Here is a 16,694-nt window from a genome sequence, read left to right as displayed (position 1 = left end):
TATTCTGACACCGAAAGTGTTACGGGTGTTTTCGGAGAAAACCGGAGTGCGGGAGGGTTACCGGAACCCCCCGGAAGAAATAATGGGCCTTATGGGCCTTAGTGGAGAGAGAGAGGGCTAGCCTAGGGCAGGCCGCGCGCCCCTCCCCCTCTGGTCCGAACTGGACTAGGAGAGGGGGGGCGGCGCCCCCCTTTCCTTCTCCCTCTCCCCCTTCCTTTCCCCCTCCTAGTAGGAGTAGGAAAGAGGGGAGTCCTACTCCTACTAGGAGGAGGACTCCTCCTCCTGGCGCGCCATAGAGGGCCAGCTGGCCTCCCCCTTGCTCCTTTATATACGGGGGCAGGGGGCACCTCTAGACACAAGTTGATCATTGATCCCTTAGCCGCGTGTGGTGCCCCCCTCCACCATGATCCACCTTGATCATATCGTAGCGGTGCTTAGGCGACGCCCTGCGTCGGTAGCAACATCATCACCGTCAACACACCGTCGTGCTGACAGAACTCTCCCATGAAGCTCTGCTGGATCGGAGTTCGTGGGATGTCATCGAGCTGAACGTGTGCTGAACTCGGAGGTGCCGCGCGTTCGGTACTTGGATCGGTCGGATCATGAAGATGTTTGACTACATCAACCGCGTTCTCATAACGCTTTCCGCTTATGGTCTACGAGGGTACGTGGACGATACTCTTCCCTCTCGTTGCTGGGCATCACCATGATCTTGCGTGTGCGTTGGAATTTGTTTGAAATTACTACGTTCCCCTACACCGCCCCCCCTCCTCCACTCCTTTATATACGGGGGAAGGGGGCACCCCATAGAGACACAAGTTGATCACCGATCTTTTAGCCGTGTGCGGTGCCCCCCTCTACCATAATCCACCTCGGTCATATCGTAGCGGTGCTTAGGCGAAGTCATGTGTCGGCAGCTTCATCAACACCATCATCACGCCGTCGTGCTGACGGAACTCTCCCGCAAAGGTCTACTGGATCGTGAGTTCATGGGACGTCACCGAGCTAAACGTGTGCAGATCGCGGAGGTGCCATACGTTCGGTACTAGGATCGGTTGATCGTGAAGACGTACGACTACATCAACCGCGTTGTCATAACGCTTCCGCTTACGGTCTACGAGGGTACATGGACGACACTCTCCCCTCTCATTTTTTGAAGGGTCTCTCTCCCCTCTCATTGCTATGCATCACCATGATCTTGCGTGTGCGTAGGAAAATTTTTGAAATTACTACATTCCCCAATAGTGGCGCCCCTAGTCCGAATTGGACAAGGGGTGGGGGGGGGGCGCCCCCTCCCTCCTTCTCTCCCCTTCCTCCTTCCTTCCCCTCCTTGTTGGACTAGGAAAGGGGGAACCTACTCCTAGAAGGAGTAGGATTCCCCCTGAGGGAGTCCTGGATTAGGGGTGTCCGGATAGCCGGACTATACCTTCGGCCGGACTCCTGGACTATGAAGATATGAGATTGAAGACTTCGTCCCATGTCCGGAAGGGACTTTCCTTGGCGTGGAAGGCAAGCTTGGCGATACGGATATGTAGATCTCCTACCATTGTAACCGACTATGTGTAACCCTAGCCCTCTCCGGTGTCTATATAAACCGGAGGGTTTTTAGTCCATAGGACGAACAACAATCATACCATAGGCTAGCTTCTAGGGTTTAGCCTCTCTGATCTCGTGGTAGATCTACTCTTGTATTACCCATATCATCAATATTAATCAAGCAGGACGTAGGGTTTTACCTCCATCAAGAGGGTTCGAACCTGGGTAAAACATTGTGTCCCCTGCCTCCTGTTACCATCCGCCTAGACGCACAGTTCGGGACCCCCTATCCGAGATCCGCCGGTTTTGACACCGACATTGGTGCTTTCATTGAGAGTTCCTCTGTGTCGTCACTTTTAGGCCCGATGGCTTCTTCGATCATCAGCAGCAACGCAATCCAGGGTGAGACTTTTCTCCCCGGACAGATCTTCGTATTTGGCGGCTTTGCACTGTGGGCCAATTCGCTTGGCCATCTGGAGCAGATCGAAAGCTACGCCCCTGGCCATCAGGTCAGATTTGGAAGTTTGAGCTACACGGCCGACCTCCGCGGAGACTTGATCTTCGACGGATTCGAGACGCGGCCGAGCGCGCCGCACTGTCACGATGGGCATGATCTAGCTCTGCCGCCGAACACTGCCCTGGAGGCCGCACCCGCATTAGCCCCGACCCTTAATTCGGAGCCAATTGTGCCAATCGAGGATGGGTGGTTGGACACCGCCTCGGGGGCTGCAATCTCTACGGTGATCGAGCCGAACACCAGCCCTATTCTCTGCGAAGCCCGTGACTCCAAGGAGCCGGACTCCTCTCCAGACTCCGAGCCCTCTACGCCCCTACCGATCGAACCCAATTGGGCACCAATCATGGAGTTCACCGCCGCGGACATCTTTCAGCACTCGCCCTTCGGCGATATTCTGAATTCACTAAAGTCTCTTTCTTTATCAGGAGAGCCCTGGCCGGACTATGGTCAGCGAGGTTGGGATGCAGATGATGAAGAAATTCAAAGCCCACCCACCACCCACTTCGTAGCCACTGTCGATGATTTAACCAACATGCTCGACTTCGACTCCGAAGACATCGACGGTATGGACGCCGATGCAGGAGACGATCAATAACCAGCGCCTATAGGGCACTGGAAAGCCACCTCGTCGTATGATATATACATGGTGGACACCCCAAAAGAAGGCAATGGCGATGGAACAGCGGAGGATGACCCCTCCAAGAAGCAGCCTAAGCGCCAGCGTCAGCGGCGCCACTCTAAATTCCGCCAAAGCAAAAACGGTGATTCCGGCATGGGGATAATAACACCCCAGACAGTGCCGAAGACAACCACCTCCAGCAAGATTCAACACAGGAGGATGGAGAAGCCAGCCCTCATTTGAGAGCGGCAGACAGAGAGGTCGAGGACAATAATTATATGCCTCCCTCCGAAGACGAGGCAAGCCTCGACGACGACGAATTTGTCGCGCCGGAGGATCCCGTCGAACAAGAGCGTTTCAAACGCAGGCTTATGGCCACGGCGAGCAGCCTCAAGAAAAAACAGCAACAACTTAGAGCTGATCAAGATTTGCTAGCCGACATATGGACTGAAGTCCTTGTGGCTGAAGAGTATGAACTCGAACGCCCCTCCAAGAGCTACCCAAAGCGCAGGTTGCTACTCCTACTAGAGGAGGAAGCACCTAAACCTACATCACCAGCGCATGATGCGGCCGATCGGCCACCCCGTGGCCGCGACAGAGAAGCCTCTCGGCCCTCCACTCAAGCCGCACCCCGGCGCCGCTCAAAAAATACCAAGGCACGGGAAAATGCTGTTGGAAATATGCCCTAGAGGCAATAATAAATAGGTTATTATTATATTTCCTTGTTCATGATAATCGTTTATTATCCATGCTAGAATTGTATTGATAGGAAACTCAGATACATGTGTGGATACATAGACTCGTTGATCAATAGATGGTTACGATTTCCTGACCATGGACATTGGATGTCGTTGATAACGGGATCACATCATTAGGAGAATGATGTGATGGACAAGACCCAATCCTAAGCCTAGCACAAGATCGTGTAGTTTGTTTGCTAAAGCTTTTCTAATGTCAAGTATCATTTCCTTAGACCATGAGATTGTGCAACTCCCAGATACCGTAGGAGTGCTTTGGGTGTGCCAAACGTCACAACGTAACTGGGTGGCTATAAAGGTACACTACAGGTATCTCCGAAAGTGCCTGTTGGGTTGGCACGAATCGAGACTGGGATTTGTCACTCCGTGTAAACGGAGAGGTATCTCTGGGCCCACTCGGTAGGACATCATCATAATGTGCACAATGTGATCAAGGAGTTGATCACTGGATGACGTGTTACAGAACGAGTAAAGAGACTTGCCGGTAACGAGACTGAACAAGGTATCGGGATACCGACGATCGAATCTCGGGCAAGTACCGTACCGATAGACAAAGGGAATTGTATGCAGGATTGATTGAATCCGCGACATCGTGGTTCATCCGATGAGATCATCGTGGAACATGTGGGAGCCAACATGGGTATCCAGATCCCGCTGTTGGTTATTGACCGGAGAGTTATGCATTTCCTTGTCCTCCTCTTTGGGGAGGAACGAATCCAGCCCAGTGAGCCAGCAACCAACTCAATCTTCTTTGACCTGCGAGTTGCGACGGCAGACCCCTGAGCGTGGGGGTGGGGCACCGGCGTCCGGCCTGTTGGCCGCTGTGGCTTGCCGCCGCGGGGGGCGACCGCCGGCTGGTGGCCGGCCGGATTGGACTCGCCGGAACATCCGCTCTTCGGCTCCTGCCTCTGCCGCGAACAACACCAGACAACGTCGACGCCGCGCGGTGCCTCAGTGAGCCGGTGAGCAGACTGCCCTCGCTGGATCTCTCTCAATCTCTCCCCTATGGAAATTGTGGAAAGTTCAAATATTTTGATTCCACGAAAGAAAAAAAATCACCTTAGTTGAGGAGAATTCTAATTAGGTCATCTGGTCATGGATTTTGTACTGAAATAGAAAATGCCCTTTACAGCGAACCGAATTCTGCCCGTGGTTAAATAGGACTTTAGGGGTGCAAAAAAATGAAGAGCTCAGTTGTAGTGAACCGAATTCTGTACTGATTAGTAATAGATTTTGTAAGCTAATGTGAAGAAGATCAATATAATTATCTAAGTTTCTTGATATTTGCAATATCTAACTTGTTGTATTTGTATGATTTCGTTTTTTTTACAGCTTCGCCCCTCCAAAGATTTCTTTCAAGCTCCAGCACTGATGGGGTGGGCATGGGCAGCCCTCCGGTCCGGAGTTCCAAGGTGGTGTGCCCAAAATCCATCGTGCTCGTCCAGCTGGGTCGGCTCGATCCGCCTCATCATTCGGTCGCAGCCCTATTCGACCGCTCCCAGTCCCAGCCACGGCGGGGAGGAGGATGGGGATCCAGACGAGGTCAGGCAAGAGATGCTGAACAGATGGATGTTCCGCGCCGCACAGACAACTTTCAGGGACTACCTCCATGCCACGCGCGGCTTGTGCTTCACTGACGCCAAGCATATCAGCGAGCGCTCGCCTGTCTTCCTCGGCGAGCTGCTGGATGAGGTGAAGGTGAACAAGGCGGTGACGAAGGCTGCCGATCAGGGTGAAGACGAGGCGAGGCTGAGGTCAAAAGTGAAGAAGAGGGTCAGCAGGGCGCTGGTGCGATTGTTCCACCGCCGCCCTGTCAACGAGTTCAGGCCCTTCTTTGAGAGCATTGGCCTCAGGCCAAGCGAGTGCGATTACCTCTTGCCGCAGGACCTCACATTCCTCGCGGATGCCGAGATGCTGCTCGAGAGCTGCCATGCACTATGCAGTTACGGCATCGCACGCCGCAAGATTGGAAGGATATACTGGAATGCTACCGAGGTGTTTAGTCTTGGCCAGGGCGTTCTTGCATCTAAGCTCGAGGCCCTTGAGGGTCTAGGCTTCAGTAAGGCCAGTGTGATCAAACTAGTGATCTCTACTCCGACCGTGTTGGTTCATGACCCGGCCGTGGAACTGAAGACGTTCTTGCTGTGGCTGGACGACATTGGGATTCAGCGAGACTGGATCGGCCAGTTCTTATCTGAAAGGGTGTCCTATAATTGGCCAAAAATGGTACAAGCCCTTCAGTCCTTGAGCGATCTGGGGTTCACCAAGGATGACATTGGTAAAGTGGTGAGGAAAAATCCACATTTGTTGTTGGAACAGTCTGGTGGGGAGCTACACTCCACAGTTGACACCATGCAAAGGGTCGGATCTGGAAAAAGGGAGCTACTTGATCTTTTTCTGAACCACCCCAATGTTGACAGCGTGGATGTCGGTTGGAACATATCGAAGGGATCATGTTTCTTACATGACATTGGCATAAGCTATTGTGATGTGAAGAAGATTTTGAATTCTCACGGATGGATGTTCGGTGCTGCCCCCATGAAAGCCACGAGCACCATTCTTGCGCAACTCAATGTGGGCAAGGCGCGGCTGCGAAAGATCATAATGGAGGAACCATGTCAGTCGATGAATTATACGATTGGCTCGAAGGTCAGCAGACTGCCGAGATGTAAACCTGAACCCTGTGTCAAGGAGAAGAGAGAATTCTTAAGACGCATAGGATTTGTCGAAGGCTCGGAAGATATGGAGAAGGCACTCAAAGCTATCCGTGGAAAAGGCACAAAACTGCAAGATCGGTACAACAAACTAGTGGAGAAAGGGTTAGACCCAAAACATGTAGCCCACATGGTGAAGGTTGCTCCTCGGATTCTGAATCAGAAGACGGACGCCCTTGCTTATAAGATATCCTTCCTTGTGCATGTGGCGGGTTATCCCCTGAGTGCTCTCCCTGCGTTCCCACGGTACCTAGAGTTCACTGTGCACAAAAGCAAACTTAAGATGCTGGTGTACAGTTGGCTGCTAGAAAGGGGGCTGGCTGCACCCCAACTTACTCTAAGCACGGTCCTAGCTTCCTCGGAAACAGAATTCATCAAGGCTCACCATGTATATAAGGTTCCCATGGGTCGTGAGGTTTGGTCGAAGCTCAAGCGGGAGGGAGGTAGCTTCGGCCAAGAGGAGATCAGATGGCTGCGACACAGGTGCAACTTGGACGATAGTCGAATAGAATGCATGAGTTGATTGCTTTTCTTTTCTTTCTTTCTGCATTTCTAGCTCAATACTACATTATTCAGATATAGTACAACCTTCTATAATCCCTGCCTCCTCACATATTCCTGTTCTCTTTCCAAAGAAACATGTGATAATCCTGTCAGTGATATTTGTAATTTGGGCTTCTAGCATTGTGGTACTGGCATTTATCATTGCATTGTTCTTTTTTTTTGTGAGAAATCACATTGTTCTTTTGACGTCATGGTAGTACTATTTGTACTTTTTTTATTACGTATTTCCGAGAGCTCAGAGTTGGTCTTAGCAGTATTCAAAATATATCCTCAAACAATTTCTGTTGGCTCATTTTGGCCCCTCCGAGTTTCTGACCATATAAATGACTGAAATACCTTCTCCTAATGTCCTGCCTAGACTCTTGTGGTCCAGTGTTGGAAAATGTATAATCAGAGAATGGAAGATGAGGAAAAAAAGAAACAAACTGGAGAAAAACATACAGATTGAAGCTTTCGGATGGAGGATGTATGTATATAGTGTGGAGTGTTTGTTTTACTTCACTGTTTATTCAGAGTCATGTGTGTCCCAGGAAAAAGTAGGAATCATGCTTACAATATTTGAGCATGATGAGAAGGTTTGAACTGGCAATTGCGCCACACTAGCCAAACAAAATCTGCACAACAGGAGTATCTGGAAGTTTTGCAATGCCACTTGGTTAACTATACCTACCTTAGGTTTTGTATAGTTTCGCAAACTGACAGTTATTACAGGGACAGAGAAACAGAGGGCTCATGTAGGGTAATCCGTACACAGAGAAAGCACAAAGTCACCAACTCCTTTGGTCATAAATTTGATTATAATTTCCCATTAAAAACCTTTTATCATACGCTCATGAACCAAACCTCAATCTTATTAGCACAAATTAATCTATCTAGAGTTTCAAACCAAGCTAAATGACGTGCCTAGCTAGCACATCTGATCTACAGCCATCCAAAAAAGCTTGAAACAAATTCCAAACATGTATACCACTCTATCCTTTCTGTTCTTCCTTTTTTGCATAATATTGTACAGAATACAGACAGAGAGATGACAACAGCACCGGCAAAAGACTTGGTGCTGCACTTCAGCCGCGTCAATACATCATAGGCTGGCTGCATCCTTCTCAGCGGTGGCTCTGTGGCAGCCGCCTGAACACCGTGATGTTGCGCCCTGATGGATAGCCACTTCCTGTCGCCCCGCTGCACCTGCACCAACAAGTCCTTCTTCCCTGCCGTGCCCTCTGTTGATGTGCGCACGGTAGTCCTCGCATTCCCTCCCCATTCCCTGATGGACGTGGTGGGCGAGGTGGCCCTGCATGTCACGCAGAACCAAAGCCATTACTCGGTGAGCGCAAGGAAGAAGACCTCAAATTTTCGAAATAAAGAAGGGATATCTCATGGGTGCATCAGGGGATGTCAGGGAACTCCAATGCGAACAGTGTGTGGTGTATAACTAACAGTGGTTATAATGTAGTCAATGAACACCACTAGGTAGGATCTTCAGTAAAACTGGCCATGCATCGTTCTGAAACAGGCTGAATATACCAAAGAAGTGAGTATCATTATAGCACCAGTAAACTCCAACAACGAAAAAAGATACTCCCTCTGTAAACTAATATAAGAGCGTTTAGATCACTACTTTAGTTATCTAAACACTCTTATATTAGTTTACAGAGGGAGTACAAAACAAAACCAGCATTGTGCATATAGAAGGAAGGACGACAATTGATTTCACAACAAGTTGGGCATTTATCATAACTAAAATGAGAGTAATACTTGATATCATGACTTGTTTCTACAATATAAGCTGAGTATAATACACAAAAACTAGCTGCATAGTAAATTCCTTAGTTCATCCTGCTTGATGACAAACCTTGGAATCGAAAGGGTTTAGGCTTAGTAGAACTAAAACCGAGTACATGATGTGCGGTTTCAGTACTACTAGGTGTGAGGAGGAGGTTAGCCTTGATGGCCAGGTGGTACCTCAGAAGGACACCTTTCGGTATTTGGGGTCAATGCTGCAGGAGGATGGGGGTATTGATGAAGATGTGAACCATTCGAATCAAAACCGGATGGATGAAGTGGCGCCAAGCTTCTGGCATTCTCTGTGACAAGAGAGTGCCACAAAAGCTAAAAGGCAAGTTCTACAGGACGGCGGTCCGACCCGCAATGTTGTATGGCGCTGAGTGTTGGCCGACTAAAAGGCGACATGTTCAACAGTTAGGTGTGGCAGAGATGCGTATGTTGAGATGGATGTGTGGCCACGCGAGGAAGGATCGAGTCCGGAATGATGATATACGAGATAGAGTTGGGGTAGCACCAATTGAAGAGAAGCTTGTCCAACATCGTCTGAGATGGTTTGGGCATATTCAGCGCAGGCCTCCAGAAGCTCCGGTGCATAGTGGACGGCTAAAGCGTGCGGAGAATGTCAAGAGAGGGCGGGGTAGACCGAATTTGACATGGGAGGAGTCCGTTAAAAGAGACCTGAAGGATTGGAGTATCACCAAAGAGCTAGCTATGGACAGGGGTGCGTGGAAGCTTGCTATCCATGTGCCAGAGTCATGAGTTGGTTGCGAGATCTTATGGGTTTCACCTCTATCCTACCCTAACTTGTTTGGGACTAAAGGCTTTGTTGTTGTTGTTGTTATCCTGCTTGATGTGTTTGATTAATTATTCATTAAACCACTGATATATCAACACCCCAAGATATCGTCCAGCGATGATTTTACTTCACATTTTAAAAGCGGTACAAGCACCGGACAAGAAATTTACCTGGTTGCACATACAAGATACCTGCCTCCAACCTCCACTTCTCTCCCTATGCATATTTTACTTTCAACATTGCAGAGCTTATATTGCCGTCTAAAGTAGAGGTTCTTTAGGTCAAGAAGTTCCATATAAATCAGGAGGTATCATCTGCAAGTTCTCTACAAGGAAATGGTTTGATTCACTTTCCTCCGTCACAAGAGGTGGTGCTGGAGCCCTGACTACCCTCGGTAGAACTTCGCTCCAGCTAGGCGCCAAAGACTTGCCTCCTCCCAAAATTATCATCATCTACCTGTAGATCAGGATGCTTTTCAATTCCAACATCCTCATGTTACACTCACTCCAGACCTCACAGCATTTCAGGAATAGTACAGACCTCCCCCATGCTCCTGTGAGCTGAGCCCAATTGCTTCACTCTAACAAGTCATGAATCTGACACAGTCACATTCAAATCCCAAGAAAAATGATTGAGAAACAAAGGTATATTATGCGATGGCATAACACCTTGGAATTGCACATCATACACCAATTTAGCCGAATGGAAACCATCCGCAGGCCGCAGCTGGGTTCCAAACAATACCATCAAGCACATCAGGGTGCAGTGAGACCAGAGTACACCGTGAGGAAGAACTCGATAAACTCTGGGACAAGATCCACCATCATATGACCCCGAACACCCACAATATTTTTACCATTAGCAAAAGCACCACACACCAGACAACCCTTGCACAAGGAGACAGCATGAAGACGGAACAAAATGACAATAGCATACACGCCCAGTAGCCACACATCAGAGCAGAACACCATGGCACACGGCATTATCACCCAGACCGGTCTTGGCGAGTGGATGGAAGAGAACACATGTTGACATGGTTAAAAGGGAGCTCCGAACCATGCCAAAACTTATCTACCAAGTCCAGCGCATCAAATGACTCCACGAAAGAATTGGTATTTCGCAGGGAGCAATTGTAATTGTTCCTGATATTTGCCTTTCTCCAAAAAGAGAGACAACAACAATGAAGTGGTCAAAGCTTCAAAAGAGATGATCTTCCCATCAACTTTAGACATATAATTTGCTGCATTGACTATCTCCCCATTTTCCAACAACGTTCTGATGATATAATTTATAAGACGAGAGCTGGGAGCACAACCACTCTTCTCCATTGATGAAAACATATTGTCAGCTTCTTCCAACGATCCTTCTTTCAAAAGATTCTGTATTACTACTCCGTAAGTAGAGGCATTAGGTACGAGCCCACAGGCTGGTAATGAAGCAAACAAATCGTTAGCTTCTTCTCTTCTCTGAACCTTGTACATTGCATTAATCATGGTATTGAGTATTGCAATATCGAACTTCACATTCATTGCACCTAATTTCTGGAACAAGACGATCGCTTCATCGGTGCAATTATTCCTACAAAATCCTCCAAGAACTATCCTGTATGTGGAAATGCTCACTGTTGTTCCACTTTCAATCATCTCATTGAACAACTTCTTTGCAACAATTGTTGCCCCAGCATGAAATAACCCATCCAGTATGATGTTATATGCAACAGTGTCAGGTTTAACTCTGTTATGCTCCATTTCTTTGAATAGAATAACACCATCATCGAGCCTTCCACTCTTACAATACCCACTAATAAGTGATCTATATGTAACAACAGTAGGCTCAATGCCAGCTGATACCATGGAATCAAGTACACCGAGTGCTTTCTCCATGTTGTCGACTAAGCAATATCCATCAATCAGAGTATTAAATGCAATGAGATCAGGTCTCTCACCAATGTCTATAACCAAGTCAAAGATATGGTGCGCATCTATGACCCTTCCTTCGTTGCACAGACTATGCATTATTGAATTGAAGAAGACAATGGTAGGACGACAAATACATTTGTCCGTCATTTCAAAAATGAACTCCTTCGCTTTCACCAAATCACCGTGTGTACAGAATCCCTGAATTAAGGAGCGATAAACAACTTTGCTTGGCTGTACTCCCTTCCCAATCATCTGATTAAAATTGTCCACAGCATCAGCCAGCCTACCCATTCTGAAAAGTGCAGCTATTATGGTTGCATAGGTGCACACATCCGGACTCATTCCTTGTTCCCGCATTTCAGTTAACATATGCATAACTTCATCTCATACATCACATATATATCATTCATCATTCATCACAACTTTGGCCATATCACATCACATGACACTTGCTGCAAAAACAAGTTAGACGTCCTCTAATTGTTGTTGCAAGTTTTACGTGGCTGCAATAGGGTTCTAGCAAGAACGTTTTCTTACCTACGCCAAAACCACAACGTGAATTGTCAATTTCTATTTACCCTTCATAAGGACCCTGTTCATCGAATCCGATCCGACTAAAGTGGGAGAGACAGACACCCGCCAGCCACCTTATGCAACTAGTGCATGTCAGTCGGTGGAACCGGTCTCACGTAAGCGTACGTGTAAGGTTGGTCCGGGCCGCTTCATCCCACGATGCCGCCGAATCAAGATAAGACTAGTAACGGCAAGATAATTGACAATATCGACGCCCACAACTACTTTGTGTTCTACTCGTGCATAGTAACTACGCATAGACCTAGCTCATGATGCCACTGTTGGGGAACGTAGCAGAAATTCAAAATTTTCTACGCATCATCAAGATCAATCTATGGAGAAGTCTACCAACGAGGGAAGGAGAGTGCATCTACATACCCTTGTAGATCGCTACGCGGAAGCGTTCAAGAGAACGGGGTTGATGGAGTCGTACTTGTCGTGATCCAAATCACCGATGATCCTAGTGCCGAATGGACGGCACCTCCGTGTTCAACACACGTACAGCCCGGTGACGTCTCCTACGCCTTGATCCAGCAAGGGGAGAAGGAGAGGTTGTGGAAGACTCATCCAGCAGCAGCACGACGGCGTGGTGGTGGTGGAGGAGCGTGGTACTCCAGCAGGGCTTCGCCAAGCACCGCAAGAGACGAGGAGGGAAAGGGGTAGGGCTGCGCCAAGAAGGAGAGGAACTCATCTGTTGGCAGCCCCAAGTCCTCAAGTATATATAGGGGAGAGGGAGGGGTGCGCCCCACCTAGGGTCCCACCCTAGGGGCGGCGGCCAGCCCAGATCCCATCTGGTGGGCGGCCAAGGGGGGGAGAGGGGGAAACTTGCCCCCCAAGCTAGGTGGGGCGCCCCTCCCCAAACCCTAGGCGCCTTGGGCCCTTGTGGGGGGGCGCACCAGCCCACCTGGGGCTGGTCCCCTCCCACACTTGGCCCATGCAGCCCTCCGGGGCTGGTGGCCCCACTTGGTGGACCCCCGGGACCCTCCCGGTGGTCCCGGTACATTACCGATAAAACCCGAAACTTTCCGGTGACCAAAACAGGACTTCCCATATATAAATCTTTACCTCCGGACCATTCCGGAACTCCTCGTGACGTCCGGGATCTCATCCGGGACTCCGAACAACATTCGGTAACCACATACAAACTTCCTTTATAACCCTAGCGTCATCGAACCTTAAGTGTGTAGACCCTACGGGTTCGGGAGACATGCAGACATGACCGAGACATCTCCGGTCAATAACCAACAGCGGGATCTGGATACCCATGTTGGTCCCACATGCTCCACGATGATCTCATCGGATGAACCACGATGTCAAGGATTCAATCAATCCCGTATACAATTCCCTTTGTCTAGCGGTACGATACTTGCCCGAGATTCGATCGTCGGTATCCCGATACCTTGTTCAATCTCGTTACCGGCAAGTCTCTTTACTCGTTCTGTAACACATCATCCTGTGATCAACTCCTTGGTCACATTGTGCACATTATGATGATGTCCTACCGAGTGGGCCCAGAGATACCTCTCCGTTTACACGGAGTGACAAATCCCAGTCTCGATTCGTGCCAACCCAACAGACACTTTCGGAGATACCTGTAGTGTACCTTTATAGCCACCCAGTTACGTTGTGACGTTTGGCACACCCAAAGCATTCCTACGGTATCCGGGAGTTGCACAATCTCATGGGTCTAAGGAAATGATACTTGACATTAGAAAAGCTTTAGCATACGAACTACATGATCTTGTGCTAGGCTTAGGATTGGGTCTTGTCCATCACATCATTCTTATAATGATGTGATCCCGTTATCAATGACATCCAATGTCCATGGTCAGGAAATCGTAACCATCTATTGATCAACGAGCTAGTCAACTAGAGGCTTACTAGGGACATGGTGTTGTCTATGTATCCACACATGTATCTGAGTTTCCTATCAATACAATTCTAGCATGGATAATAAACATTATCATGAACAAGGAAATATAATAATAACTAATTTATTATTGCCTCTAGGGCATATTTCCAACAGTCTCCCACTTGCAATAGAGTCAATAATCCAGTTCACATCGATATGTGATTAACACTCAAGGTCACATCCCCATGTGACTAACACCCAAAGAGTTCTGGGTTTGATCATGTTATGCTTGTGAGAGAGGTTGTAGTCAACGGGTCTGCAACATTCAGATCCGTATGTACTTCGCAAATTTCTATGTCATCTTGTAGATGCAACTACTACGCTACATTTGGAGCCATTTCAAATAATTGTTCTACTTGGAGCTATTCTAAATTGTTGCTCCATTATACGTATCCGGTATCTCTACTCAGAGCTATCCAGATAGGTGTTAAGCTTGCATCGACGTAACTCTTTACGTCGAACTCTTTATCACCTCCATAACCGAGAAACATATCCTTATTCCTCTAAGGATAATTTAGACCGCTATCTGGTGATCTACTCCTAGATCACCTTTGTACCCTCTTGCCAGATATGTGGCAAGGCACACATCAGGTGCGGTACTCAGCATGGCATACCGTATGGAGCCTATGACAAAAGCATAAGGGACGACCTTCGTCCTTCCTCTTTCTTCTGCCGTGGCGAGCTTTAAGTCTTAACTTCATACCTTACAACTCAGGCAAGAACTCCTTCTTTGACTGATCCATCTTGAACACCTTCAAGATCATGTCAAGGTATGTGCTCATTTGAAAGTACCATTAAGCGTTTTGATCTATCCTTATAGATCTTGATGCTCAATGTTCAAGTAGCTTAATCCAGGCTTTTCATTGAAAAACACTTTCCAAATAACCCTATATGCTTTCCAGAAATTCTACGTCATTTCTGATCAACAATATGTCAACAACATATATTCATCAAAAATTCTATAGTGCTCCCACTCACTTCTTTGGAAATACAAGTTTCTCATAAACTTTGTATACACCCAAAATCTTTGATCATCTCATCAAAGCATACATTCCAACTCCGAGATGCTTACTCCAGTCTTTAGAAGGATTGCTGGAGCTTTGCATACTTGTTAGCATCTTTCAGGATTGATAAAACCTTCCGGTTGTATCACATACAACCTTTCCTCAAGAAAATCATCGAGGAAACAATGTTTTGATATCCTATCTGCAAGATTTCATAAATAATGCAGTAATCGCTAATATAGTTCCAACAGACTCTTAGCATCGCTACGAGTGAGAAAGTCTCATCGTAGTCAACTCCTTGAACTTGTCGAAAAACATCTTAACGACAAGTCGAGCTTTCTTAATGGTGATACTTACCATCATTGTCCGTCTTCCTTTTAAAATCCATACGTACCTAACATCCTTACAACCATCAAGTAGTTCTTCCAAAGTCTACACTTTGTTTTCATATATGGATCCTCTCTCGGATTATATGGCCTCCAGCCATTTTGGAATCCAGGCCCACCATCGCTTCTCCATAGCTCGTAGGTTCATTGTTGTCTAGCAACATGACTTCCAAGACAGGATTACGTACCACTCTGAAGTAGTACGCATCCTTGTCATCCCACGAGGTTTGGTAGTGACTTGATCTGAAGTTTCATGATCACTATCATAAGCTTCCACTTCAATTGGTGTAGGTGCCACAGGAACAACTCCCTGTGCCCTGCCACACACTAGTTTAAGAGACGATTCAATAACCTCATCAAGTCTCCACCATCCTCCCACTCAATTCTTTCGAGAGAAACTTTTCCTCGAGAAAGGACCCGATTCTAGAAACAATCCCTTATTGCTTTCGGATCTGAGACAGGAGGTATACCCAACTGTTTTGGGTGTCCTATGAAGATGCATTTATCCGCTTTGGGTTCGAGCTTATCAGCCTGAAACTTTTCACATAAGCGTCGCAGCCCCAAACCTTTTAACAAATGACAGCTTAGGATTCTCTAAACCATAGTTCATACGGTGTCATCTCATCGGAATTACGTGGTGCCCTATTTAAAGTGAATGTGGTTGTCTCTAATGCCTAACCCATAAACTATCGTGGTAATTCGATAAGAGACATCATGGTATGCAATATATCCAATAGGGTGCAGTTATGATGTTCGGACACACCATCATACTATGGTGTTTCAGGCTGTATTAGTTGTGAAACAATTTCCACAATGTCTTAATTCTGTGCCAAACTCGTAATTCAGATGTTCATCTCTATGATCATATCATAGATATTTTATCCTCTTGTCACGACGATCTTTCAACTTCACCCTGAAATTACTTGAACCTTTCAATAATTCAGACTCGTGATTCATCAAGTAAATATACTCATCATCTACTCAAATCATCTGTGAAGTAAGAACATAACGATATCCACTACATGCCTCAGCACTCATTGGACTACACACATCAAAATGTATTACTTCCAACAAGTTGCTTTCTAGTTCCATTTTACTGAAAACGAGACTTTCAGTCATCTTGCCCATGTGGTATGATTTGCATGTCTCAAGTGATTCAAAATCAAGTGAGTCCAAACGGTCCATTTGCATGGAGTTTCTTCATGCACATACACCAATAGACATGGTTCGCATGTCTCAAACTTTTCAAAACCGAGTGAGCCCAAAGATCCATCAACATGGAGCTTCTTCATGCGTTTTATACCGATATGACTTACGTGGCAGTGCCACAAGTAGGTGGTACTATCATTACTATCTTATATCTTTTGGCATGAACATGTGTATCACTACGATCGAGATTCAATAAACCATTCATTTTAGGTGCAAGACCATTGAAGGTATTATTCAAATAAACAGAGTAACCATTATTCTCCTTAAATGAATAACCGTATTACGATAGACATAATCCAATCATGTCTATGCTCAACGCAAACACCAATCTCGAAGGTAGAGGGAGCGTGCAATGCTTGATCACATCAAGCTTGGGAAAAAACTTCCAACACATATCGCCAG

The 16,694-nt window shown here is 47.1% G+C and overlaps 1 protein-coding gene across 1 annotated transcript; it reads left to right on the top strand.

Moving 5' to 3' along the window:
- The first annotated feature begins 4,162 nt into the window (after window positions 1–4,162).
- LOC125538639 (transcription termination factor MTEF18, mitochondrial-like) lies at window positions 4,163–6,849 on the top strand. The gene is made up of 2 exons (XM_048701899.1): window positions 4,163–4,392; window positions 4,763–6,849. The coding sequence occupies exon 2, from the start codon at window positions 4,802–4,804 to the stop codon at window positions 6,665–6,667; it is 1,866 nt and encodes a 621-aa protein (XP_048557856.1). The 5' UTR covers window positions 4,163–4,392; window positions 4,763–4,801; the 3' UTR covers window positions 6,668–6,849.
- Window positions 6,850–16,694: the final 9,845 nt, after the last annotated feature.

The sequence above is a fragment of the Triticum urartu genome, chromosome 2 (genome assembly GCF_003073215.2).
Source record: "Triticum urartu cultivar G1812 chromosome 2, Tu2.1, whole genome shotgun sequence".
Lineage (NCBI taxonomy): Eukaryota > Viridiplantae > Streptophyta > Magnoliopsida > Poales > Poaceae > Triticum > Triticum urartu.
The sequence above is the reverse complement of the archived record's forward strand: the minus strand, read 5'-3'. Positions and strand labels throughout refer to the sequence as shown.